This window comes from Rana temporaria, chromosome 7 (genome assembly GCF_905171775.1).
Source record: "Rana temporaria chromosome 7, aRanTem1.1, whole genome shotgun sequence".
NCBI classification, from domain to species: domain Eukaryota; kingdom Metazoa; phylum Chordata; class Amphibia; order Anura; family Ranidae; genus Rana; species Rana temporaria.
Window position 1 is genome coordinate 101,142,490 of NC_053495.1, and position 12,480 is coordinate 101,154,969.

The 12,480-nt window shown below is 38.6% G+C and overlaps 1 protein-coding gene across 2 annotated transcripts in view; it reads right to left on the minus strand.

Annotated features, from left to right (window-relative positions):
* The window catches only part of HMCN1 (hemicentin 1), a 384,153-nt gene that overhangs the window by 197,148 nt on the left and 174,525 nt on the right, over positions 1 to 12,480 (minus strand). For both annotated transcript variants that reach the window (XM_040359793.1, XM_040359792.1), the window contains exons 43-45: positions 10,812 to 10,934; positions 6,119 to 6,280; positions 3,906 to 4,187 (exon numbers count right to left, since the gene is read on the minus strand). In XM_040359793.1, coding sequence (XP_040215727.1) covers positions 3,906 to 4,187; positions 6,119 to 6,280; positions 10,812 to 10,934 — 567 coding nt within the window. The remainder of the gene's footprint in view (positions 1 to 3,905; positions 4,188 to 6,118; positions 6,281 to 10,811; positions 10,935 to 12,480) is intronic.

A 12,480-nucleotide genomic window follows, 5' to 3' on the forward strand; every position in this document is an offset into this window, starting at 1 on the left:
TTCCCGGAACACAACGGGGGGGGGGAACGGGAGGTGACATCATGCCCGCAGTTTACCCGAGACTGTGTGGCCGGAAGTGAGTGCAAATACCTGTCTTTAGAGGGAGGGAGGGTTCCGATCAGCAGGAGTTCCACTTTTGGGTGGAGCCCTGCTTTAAACAGCAACTTGTCGACCCTGAAGGCAGGTTCATTTTTCCAAAAGGCTCATGGGAAGGATCGCCAATCACTTTGGCAAATGTATATTTTCCGAACAAGTCACACATAACATTTTGTAACAAGATAGTTAACAAATTGAAGTGGTTTGCAGAGGGATGTATATTATTGGGAGGGGACTTCAACATCCCCCTGTCCCCACTACAAGACACCTCAACAGGACATTCACACTTCTCGTACAGAATACTGAAACGCATTAAGAGCACCCTACAATCATTAGCCCTATGCGACACTTGGAGATCATCCCAGCCTTCAGAAAGGGATTATTCATTCTTCTCACAAAAAGTACTCCAGAATCGATTTGATATTCATATCGCAGAGAGATTTACCTAACCTACTCAGAGCAGAAATAGGAATCATCACCTTTTCTGACCATGTACCTATGGCGGTTACTGTAAAATTTAGCACACTCAAAAATACAACATTCAATTGGAGACTTAATGCCGCCCTGTTGACTGATCAATCAATCCGTGATGAGGTCCAGGACTCTATCAAGGTGTATTTTTTAAATAATGTAGGCCCATAAAAGTGTGATCAGAGGTGAATTTATTAAGTGGGATGCCAGGAAGAAGAAAGATAGAGAAAAAGAAATCATGCAACTATCCAACACTATAGCTAAATTAGAACTACAACACAAACAAAGCCTCTCTTCCAGGGTGGCTGATGAACTCATTCATAATAGGAATTTCCTGAAACAAATATTGAATTTGCAAACCCAAAAATACCTTTTTTTCAAGAAAAGTATTTTTTACGAATACGGCAACAAAAATGGAAAGCAATTGGCCAGAGCCCTGAAAGATGCCACGATAGCAAACCATATCCATGCCATTCGCAACAAACAAGGTATGCTGGAACACAAGCCAGACCAAATAGCAAAAATCTTTCACAACTTCTACTCCAAACTCTACGACCTCCCTCCCCAACATAACCCCCCCGCCCCCACATATTGACAATCATAGAAGACACTATCCAAAAAATCCTAACAGACAGTAAGCTACCAACACTATCCAAAGATGACATAGACTCCCTAGATGCCCCTATAAATGATTCGGAATTGCAGGAGGCAATTAAAGACTTAAAAACAGGGAAAAGCCCAGGTCCTGTTGGATTTACCTCCCAGTACTACAAAACATTCATACAGTTGATCACCAACCCATAACTGAAAGCCTTTAACTACCTAGCCAAAAACAAACATAACTCCCCCTCCCTACTCAGCACACATAGCGGTAGTTCCCAAACCAGATAAAGATCACACAGACTGTGCAAACTTCAGACCAATCTCACTCCTGAATGTCGACATTAAACTATTTGCGAAGATACTAGCCAACAGACTGAAACCACATCTTTCAAAGATCATAGGTCTGGAACAAGTAGGCTTCATGCCAGGTAGAGAGGCCAGGGATAACATCACCAAATCTCAAAATCGTATTCATTACGCTAAGAATTCGAGGTCTGAGGGTCTTCTCTTGTACACTGACGTAGAGAAGGCCTTTGATAGAGTTTCGTGGGATTACATGTTAGCAACCTGCTCTCACATTGGTTTGGGAGAAATATGTTAAATTGGATAAAGACCTTATACCTTAATCCCAAAGCTAAAATCAAGATCAATAATGTATTCTCAGACACAATAAAAATCCAGAATGGCACGCGCCAGGGATGCCCCCTATCTCTGCTTCTTTTCATTATATCATTGGAACCCCTAATCAGAACCATAAATTTGTCTCCAGATATCAAAGGATTCACAATTCACAATAAAGAATATAAACTAGCCGCTTATGCAGATGACCTCCTCTTTTTTATTATGCAACCTCACATATCTATCCCCAATGTCACAACATTTTTTAGAACATTCGGATTTATCTCCAACTTTAAAGTTAATCAAACTAAATCAGAAGCACTCAAAATTAAACCTTCCTCCTGACAACATTAACTTATTAAAAAGCAATCATAAGTTTAAATGGGAACAAACCATCCTAAAATATCTAGGAATCAAACTAACTCCTTCCATTGAAACACTCTTCTCCGCCAACTTCATTCCCCTTCTTAAATCTATCACTCAAGATTTACATAAATGGACACCAAAGCTCTTTTCATGGTTTGGAAAAGCGTCAATTCTAAAAATGACCATTCTCCCGAGGTTACTTTATTTCTTTAATGCTTTGCCGATCACAATTCCTAACTCCTTTTTCCTCAAACTACAAAAATTACAAAGAAAATTTCTTTGGGCAGACAGGAAATCGAGGATAAAATTAAGCCTCCTTACACTACCCAAGAGTAAAGGAGGCATCGGCCTCCCTGACTTTAAAAAGTACTATTACGCCTCTCATATCACCAGATTGATCGACTGCCATTGCCATGGACCTAATAAAGATTGGGTACAATTAGAACAGGGCCACAGTAAGTAACACATTTTATATTACCCCTGGTCCACCCACTCAAAATTCACCAAAAAAATAAACCACCCTCTGGTAGCCGCCACTTTAAATGTTTGGCACAAGATAGCAAAACCGTACAAGTTAGCCACAATCCCAGGTCCGTTAACCCCGATTGCTAACAACCCAGATTTTCTTCCGGACATGAACCAACCAACCCTACCATTTCCCGACACTCCCTCCAAATTCCTTGTCACTCACTGTTTTACCGGAAATAGAGTCAAAACACTAGATGCTCTCAAAACAGAATTCGGAGATACATTCCCAGGTATTTGGTTCCACATGCAGCTGAAAGACTTCTTACTAAATAGTAAACACAGAAGCGCATACTGTCATAGACTGACTCCACTGGAACATATCTATTACAACAGAACGCGGATCTTGAAAACAACTTCTTTAGCATATACTTGTTTGAATCAGTCACAATCAGATGCTTGTAGTAAACACAAAACAAACTGGGAAACTGACCTAGGACACAGATTCAGCAACGCCCAATAGGAAAAGCATGTATATTTGCACACAAATGCTCACTTAGCACAAAATACCAGTAAATCTCCTACAAAATCTTAACACAATGGTACATGACTCCGCAGAAAACCGTAAAATGGTCACACACAAGGTCAGATACATGCTGGCGTTGCGGCAAGGAGACGGGATACTTCTTACACATTTGGTGGAGTTGCCCGCCAATTCTTGACTACTGGGAACAAATTACAAATTGGATAAAGCATATTACAAGCACCAAAATAAACTTGAACGCTGAGGCATGTCTGTTTCATATTAACTGCTTGCCAACCAGCCGTCGCAGTTATACGGCGGCAGGTCGGCTCTGCTGGGCGAGAGCACGTAGCAGTGGGCATGACTAGGTGTGGCGAGGCACTGACTGACAAGCTACAGGATTGTGACTCAGCAGTGATAATGCTGATAGCCATTCCCCATGCAACATACGTTTATCCCACTGTAGTGCATTAGGCACAGCATATAAAAGAGTGGTAACTCTGCTCTGAACTCAAGAGCAGTGCAGCATTGTCACACCTTTACAGGAAGCTGCATTAGCTGGATTTCGCTTGCCGACTTAGCAAGTATTTGTGGGACTTTGTAAGGGGACTAAGAAAAAACTGTTGCAATGCACATTTTTTTTTTTTTTACTAGGAGGTGAATGGTTCTATATAATGATGACTGAAATGGTATTCTATAAATCAAATTCATCTTTTAACTTTAGACATAAGAAATCTGGACTCCAAATCAAGTTACTACTTACCGAACACCTTTAAATCATATTTTTTATCCGCTTGCCCAGCCACATTCACTGCTACACATAGATACAGTCCAGAATCTGAAGCCTGTGCTTTTTCTAAATGTAGCTGTCTTCCATTTCTGAGGATTTTAAGTCCATCCCCATTATTTAAAGGAATCCCTTCTCTAAGCCAAGTCAGCATGGGTTGTGGACTTCCACTAGGGTCACATTCCATAGTCACATTATTTTCTTCAATTACTACCACATCCAAGGGTGCAGGTCCACCTCCCGATATACTGGGATGTACTGTATTAAAAGTATAAAAAGAAGGAAAAGAAAAACAGTTTAAGATTTAGTTGGCTAGCAGATGTGTGTTAGCCCACATGTATAACCCTGGCATCATGGAATGCATTATCATGATGGCATGCTAAGACTGCTCTGAGATTTGAAATCTAGAATAATATATTTCTGCCCTTATCTAGTTTCAGCATCCCTAGATTTAAGGCACCACTCATCATTGTTTTTCATTTTAACTCTCACTTCACACTATAGGAGCCTAATTTTAATTTACCATGTGACATATATTCCTAATAAATTCTGCACTTTCTCCACAAACTATATAGATTCATAATTTTATACCTTTTTCATGAATAAAAATCTGTGAAATTATACATCTGCAGACAGACAGAATGATTCCAAAAGAGATGACATTGCAGTTTATGTGCACTTAGTCTATGCAATATTATGGTCTCATTCCAGTTATGTACTTCCCAGGGTTCAAATGCCCTTGTGACTGCACAGTTCACAACATTTCATATGACAGTGATGAATGACGTACATGAGAAGAAATACTAACTCCTTAATAAATGTGACAATTAAGAGACTTCTAAGAGCCGGTTCACACGGGGGCGACTCGTCAAGCGACTCAGCCTCCTGACAAGTCGCTCTCCGCTCTGTTCATTGGAACCGTTCTGATAGGAGCAACTCAAGTCGCTCCGACTTAGAAAAAGGTTTTTGCATGACTTTGGGGGCGACTTGCATCGACAGAAGTCATTTTGCAATTCGCCTCTGAAGTCGTCTTGAGATCGCCTTGCTGAGTCGCCCCAAAAGTCGTGCCGCCCCTGTATGAACCAGGTCTTAACCTCCCTGGCGGTATCCCCGAGCGTGACTCGGGGTGGGTTTTTCTTGCTGCGATCGGTATCCCCGAGTCACGCTCGGGGTAGACATGCAGAGCCTGCAGCGTGCGCTGGCTTACCTTCTCCTGGATCCAGCGATGTCACCACGCTGTGTGAGCGAGCGGGACCTCACTCGATTCACACAGCGTCCTCCTGTGCCGCCGATCTCCGTTCCCTGCGACGTTACGACGCACGGGAGCGGAGATCGGCGCCAAATTCAAGAAAGTAAACAAACACTATACATACAGTATACTGTAATCTTATAGATTACAGTACTGTATGTAAAAAATACACACACCCCTTGTCCCTAGTGGTCTGCCCAGTGCCCTACATGTCATTTTATATAATAAAAACCTTTCTTTCTGCCTGAAAACTGTAGATTGTCCATAGCAACCAAAAGTGTCTTTTTATGTCAAAAATGGTTTTAGATCAGCTAGAAAACAGCGATAATAAATTATAATCACTTGCAGAATTGTGCGATAGCGATTTGCAGGGAAATTCGTCATAAAAAAAATAAAATAATGACAGCAACAATTCTGCAACTGAAAGATTTCAGTGATTTTGATTTGATTACATTATTGAATAATTTTTATTTTAATTATATTATTACTTGCTATAATTATTTATAATTATTTATATATATATTATAATTTAAAATTTTGTTTTTAAAAAAATGTCATACCCGGGATGCCTATTAGATTCTTGTTTGGTCAGATTTAAGTGAGTTATTCCTAAAAATCACAGGCCTACAGTATAAAACGCCAAATTTCCTTGCAAATAATTGTACCGCTTTCAGCATGTTTTTTCAGACAGAATCATACCGCCAGGGAGGTTAAAGAAGTTGTGCTGATAATCATCATACAGTATAACTGCACATTTTAGACTAATTAGAATAATCAGTTTGGAAATTGAACATGCATTATCAGCATTTGTCAACAAATTGTTAACAACAGAAGGTAACATTTTTCAGTCTATTTCCACATATAGTGGTCCTAATTTTACATTGGAGGTAGAGATCTATTTTTACTGCTAAGTGCTTGTGTTTTGTTATACATTACTTACCATAAACCTTCACATTATACTTTTTTGCTGCATTCCCTGCTGTGTTGGAAGCCGTGCATGTATATGATGATGCATCAGATTCCATAGCAACTGCAATATGAAGATGTCTCCCTCCTGACAGAAAACGAATCCGACCTTTGCTGTCCGGTGTTACTGGAGTATCTGTGAAATACAATAATTAAATATTCTTCTTGCTGTAAACAGTCATATCTTCTTAAGCCTTGGCGCTATAAAAATCTCTGTTCCATGCTCGTATTTAGTATTTCAAACTATGTATGAGACGTACAATTTTTGCTGTTTAGACTTATGGTAGTTTAAATGTTAATTACTTTCATATCACTTTATGAAATTGATCATTTCAAATTATTTTTACTTAAAAATCAAATAACTTAAATCCTTGTTTGAATGATAGGATATGAAGCCCTACCATCCCACTACCACCGCTTACCAAATAAGTGTACACAATATATATCAATTAAGCATTGTTTCTGCATTATATGGTCATCATAAAAATACCTAATGTTTAACACAGGTAAACATCTTAACTCTCATATACTGTAGTTTTAAGTATACACTACAAAAAAAAAACACATTTGAACAAAGCCTAACAGTAATCTTGCTGCACTGCTTACTAAGTTAATACAAGTGTGTGTTAGAAAAATGAAAAAAAATAAATAAAAAAAATAGTACATCTTTCAAATACATGCACATTTCCTGATGTTTTGTCTCTTTAAAAATGCTGCAGGTACAGAAACATACCTACTGATCTTGCTGGTTTTTCAGTGAGCTGCCAGCTTACTGTGTGCTCTACCACTGAATTCCCATGCAGCGTTATCAGCCATGCCCATGTCTCTCTTCACCCAACATTTTGAAGAGAAGGGGAGACGTTCTGTAGTTCATGCACATTTCTTTCCCTGCGGTAACAATGCTGCTCTTTCATAAGTGCACTAAGATTGATTTACTAAAACTGGAGAGTGCATTTGGTGTAGCTGTGCATGGTAGCTAATAAGCTTTAAACTTCAGCTTGTTCAATTAAGCTTTGACCAAATTCCTGGAAGCTGAGTAGTTTGTTTTCAGAGCTACACCATCCTTTGCACTCTCCAGTTTTAGTAAATCAACCCCAGCGCAGCAAGTAAGCATTGTAATCATAGAACAGAGAATGTTTTACTGGCAGAATCACCATGTGTAAATTAAAAATGCCTAAAAAGTTTTAAGAAGGAAACTAATGCAACCAGCAAATCTAAGGACTGGTAAGCTTCAATATATTCCATTATTATTCTTGGGTTATATCTACAGTTGTGTTCAAAATTATTTAACCCCCCAATGCTGTAAAGGGTTTTAGGGAATTTAGTGTACATTTGTAATTGTTTTCAGAATGAAATCCTACAAGGACTTCTTAAAGAACCATATGCAACTAAAATGACATCAATTGGTTTTGTAATACAGTAGTCAATGTTTCTTTTGTGAATTCTTCATTTACACAATTATTCAACCCCTTAAAGACTACCACTCTGAAGAACAGAGGTTCATTGAAGTGTTTTCAATCAGGTATTGAAAACACCTGTGGATGTCAGGGAGCAGCAATAAAGCCTAATAAGCACCAATTAGGCAGCTTTAAAATGACTGTGATACTCAGCTCCTTCTAGACATTTACTGGTGTGGTTACAAACATGGTGAAGTCAAGAGAATGGTCCAGGAAGACAAGAGAAGAGGTGATTACTCTTCACAGGAAGGGCAATGGCTATAAGAAGATTGCAAAGATGTTAAACATACCAAGAGACACCATAGGAAGCATCATTCACAAATTCAAGGCAAAGGGCACTGTTGAAACGCTACCTGGTCGTGGCAGAAAGAAGATGCTGACTTTGACTGCTGTGCGCTACCTGAAGCGTAGAGTGGAGAAAAGTCCCCGTGTGACTGCTGAGGAACTGAGAAAAGATTTGTCAGATGTGGGTACTGAAGTTTCTGCTCAGACAATACGGCGCACACTGCGTAATGAAGGCCTCCATGCCAGAACTCCCAGGTGCACCCCCTTGCTGTCTCCAAAGAATAAGAAGAGTCGACTGCAGTATGCCAAAAGTCATGTGGACAAACCACACAAGTTTTGGGATTGTGTTCTGTGGACTGATGAAACACAATTAGAACTGTTTGGGCCCATGGATCAATGCTATGTTTGGAGGAGGAAGAACAAGGCCTATGATGAAAATAACATATTGCCTACTGTGAAGCATGGCGGGGGGTCAATCATGCTTTGGGGCTGTTTTGCTTCTGCAGGTACAGGAAAGCTTCAGCGTGTGCAAGGTACCATGAATTCTCTTCAGTACCAGGAGATATTGGATGACAATGTGATGCAGTCCGTCACAAACCTGAGGCTTGGGAGACGTTGGACCTTTCAACAGGACAATGATCCCAAGCATACCTCCAAGTCCACTAGAGCATGGTTGCAGATTAAAGGCTGGAACATTTTGGAGTGGCCATCACAGTCACCAGACTTAAATCCGATTGAGAACCTCTGGTGGGACTTAAAGAAAGCAGTTGCAGTGCGCAAGCCTAAGAATGTGACTGAACTGGAGGCTTTTGCCCATGACGAATGGGCGAAGATACCCGTAGATCGCTGCAAGACACTTGTGTCAAGCTATGCTTCACGTTTAAAAGCTGTTATAACTGTAAAAGGATGTTGTACTAAGTACTAAGATTGAATGTCACTTGGGGGTTGAATAAAACTGAAAATGATGTGAGCACAGAAAATACATTTGTGGTTATTTCATTATAAATGTTATGTTATATTTGCCTGGCCTACACGTGCCTCTTTGATTTAATTGTAAGCAGGATGACTGAATGATCAAAATCAATGTCAAACTGGCCAAAACAATCAATTTCAGTGGGGGTTGAATAATTTTGAATACAACTGTATTTTAAGATCTTCTGTTTAAAAGAGCTGAAATTCTCTCTGGCAATTTGTATTGCTACCCTGGAATTGAAAAGGGTAAAGTCTTCTCTGATGATCATCTTTATTTTTTCATTTATTCATAGACACATTCCGCAATTATTTAGGAAATATGCAGTTTCTAGCCTTCTCTGCTCTGCCAATGGTCGGAGAGGGCTAGAACATGAAGTGCATCATGGCAGTTCTCGTTCTATTCCAGAGTTCAATGCAAACATTTTGAACTTGCATAATTATGGTGGTGAGATTATGTTTATTGCCCCATGGAACATATTAATTAAGCTACTGTATAGCACAAAGCTCACGTAGGCTAGAGAGTAAATTAACTAGAGCAACATTTATTGTGCAATCCCAAGGCCTCTGAGGTCAGGAGTAGTGCCATAGATATCAGACAACTTTTAGAAGCCAGCATGGGATTCATCATTAATTCATCCTTCTGACAAATATATCCCATTGCTGTCTGTGTGCAATGAAGATACCAATCTCCTCATCATAACATCAAATTATATACAACATTGTATACAAAGAGTACAAGTTATGTGTGAGATTAAACAAATATTTAAAAGATTAAATAAATATATTATTATAAGTATTTAGTATGTAACTGGGTAGGTGCTAAAAAAAATATCTAGCCTTTAAGAAACCAAAGAAGAATTCTGAATAATCACCAAAGAAAATAGACATAATTTAAAATAGTAAAATATATAATTGTAACTATATGTTTTATATATTAATAGAGGTAAAGTATAATGACCTGAAAATCCCAAAATGTGTAAGGATAAATAAATAGGAAAACTATACATTTTCTCTACTTACATTGAATTGTTGTACAATTATGTCTTGAAAAAAGTTATTACAGATTGATTGATTGATTGATTGATTGATTGATTTTAATATTTCTTTACAGCGCCACATACACCCTGAAGGGTGTGTCTAAGCGCTGGAAGGAGGTCCGCTGGTCTATTCTGGACCAAAAAGCAATCAAAGAGAAAAGAAAAAAGACTTCGTAGACGAACTGATGGCTCGTGTACATAAAAGAAAGAGAAACCATATAAAATATCAAAAATAAAAACAAACGGTAGCAAGGGGGTTTGGAGTGAGGGGGACATAGGGTGAGGGGAGGAGGGGCCAGGTCAGTTTAATAGGCGTGGTCATAATCAACTTGTTCAGCAGTGTTGATGGTAATCATTTTGATTTTGATACACTAAAGGATTCTCTGGACAGCACACGTGGTGGTGCAATTCCTACGTTCTTATTTTAGCCTACATATTATAGCAGGTTTCTATTAAGAATAACTCCCTCTCCCTTTATTTATAGGCTGCGTGCTTACATTCCATTTTGTAGAGTATTTGAAAACATTTCTTATCTGTTGTCATATGATGTCATACATTTTTGTTTTTCAGTTGGTAGAGACAGTTTATCAAGTTGTAACATTTAATTAAAATTAACTTTTTAATAAATGTCTGTTTACTAAATATGACTTATTTTAATAAACGACTGAATAATAGCGTGATAAGTTTGTGTTTGCAGCTTGAGGGAAAAGGGCTGAATGACAATGAGGAGGTTCAGATTTGTTTTGATTTGGTACCAAGGCACTGTGACTAAATATGCCTCCGTAAGGTATATTTGCCAGCATTTTATATAATCAACCTACTAATACAAAACACACTAATGACTGCCTGCTAAAAATGTATGCAGCAATCAATTTGAATATGATGTACTTCTGTATTCTTCAACAAGCGACCATACCATTCTTTTTCCAAGTCAGTGCTGGGGGTGGAATACCGCTGGAATCACACACAAGACTTATCAGTGTTCCTTCAATTACTGTAACATCTGATTCTTCCTCTGAATCTTTTATCGTTGGAGGAACTGAAAAACAATGAATATGACAAGTGTATACTATTTTCACTACCTTTTCCAGTAATCATAAAAGAACGTTGATTTCTTCTCAACACAATTGAGTAGTTTTTTTATATTAATGAAAAAAATGCAATAAAAAAAATGACAAAGATAAGTTATATATCAGAACAGTAGTGGATAGGATATTATCGCGCTACCAAAGAGGAGGAAAGGGGGGGGGGGTTAGGAGGGGAGGGAAAAAAAAGGGGGAGGGGAAGAGAAAGATAGAAAGGGAATACTACTGCAACACTGAAGGTGTATCAAACCCAAAATTGTTAAAATAAATAAATAGTGCTGCGCTGTGTGATAGGGTAGATGAATTGGTGATACAAATGACATAATCACAATAAAGTGCTGGTGCTTATGCCGAAATATTCAGCGTGAAGGTGGTGCAGAGAATGAATTCCAATATCCTTATGAAGTTTTAGTGAGGGCGTCCCCTTACCTTACTACTGTAAGGTAACAGCATGTATATTATGGCCAATGGTGTTCCAGTAGTGTGTCCCGGTGAACTGTAATCTTTCTCTGTGGATAAAGTCCCCCTCAGGAGTCACGTCTAATGGACATCAATGACGCTCACCCAGGGAGGTAAAAAGCGCCAATAGTGCAGTATCGTTTAAAAGTTTTTATGACTGTTTTTATTGCATCCATGTGAGTACCATAATGTATGCCTTTTTTTTATTATTAAAAACTTTTAAACAATACTGCACTATTGGCGCTTTTTACCTCCCTGGGTGAGGGTCATTGTTGTCCATTGGACGTGACTCCTGAGGGGGACTTTATCCACAAAGAAAGATTACAGTTCAATGGGACACACTACTGGAACACCGTTGGCCATAATATACAGGCTGTTACCTTACAGCAGTAAGGTAAGGGGACACGCTCACGAAAACTTCATAAGGATATTGGAATTCCTTCTCTGCACCACTTTCATGCTGAATATTTCGGCATAAGCACCAGCACTTTATTGTTGATTGTTCCTTTGATATTTTGATCTTTTAAACAGCATTTAGGTTTGCTACTATATAGCAGTGCATGCTTCATTATCACTGAGCACTGAATTTTTGTATTTTTGATTGGATGTCATTTGTATCACCAATATCACCAATATCAGCGATTAATATTTTTTGATGTTCACATATCAGTTATAGCAACTGTCTTTTCTTTCAATTATCTACCCTATCACACAGCGCAGCACTATTTATTTATATATCAGAACAGCCACTTGCTAACCAAAATTGTTTGTATGGTCCATCCTTATTTTTGTCGGTGTCACTATGTAATATAACTACTTTAGCACAGAAAATAAGTACACAAACAAAGTTGCATACCTACTCTGTGTGGTGTATTTGTTGCCTGAGTCAATCTGCTAACAAATATCTGATCTTTGACAAGTCTGCTGTGCATGAAAATATTAAATTTGGCGCCTAATATTCTATATTCAAGGCTTACAGTATTTGGAGATGTCTGCATTTGAAGACAGCTGGCTTACTACTTTGCTGTGAATATGGACCCA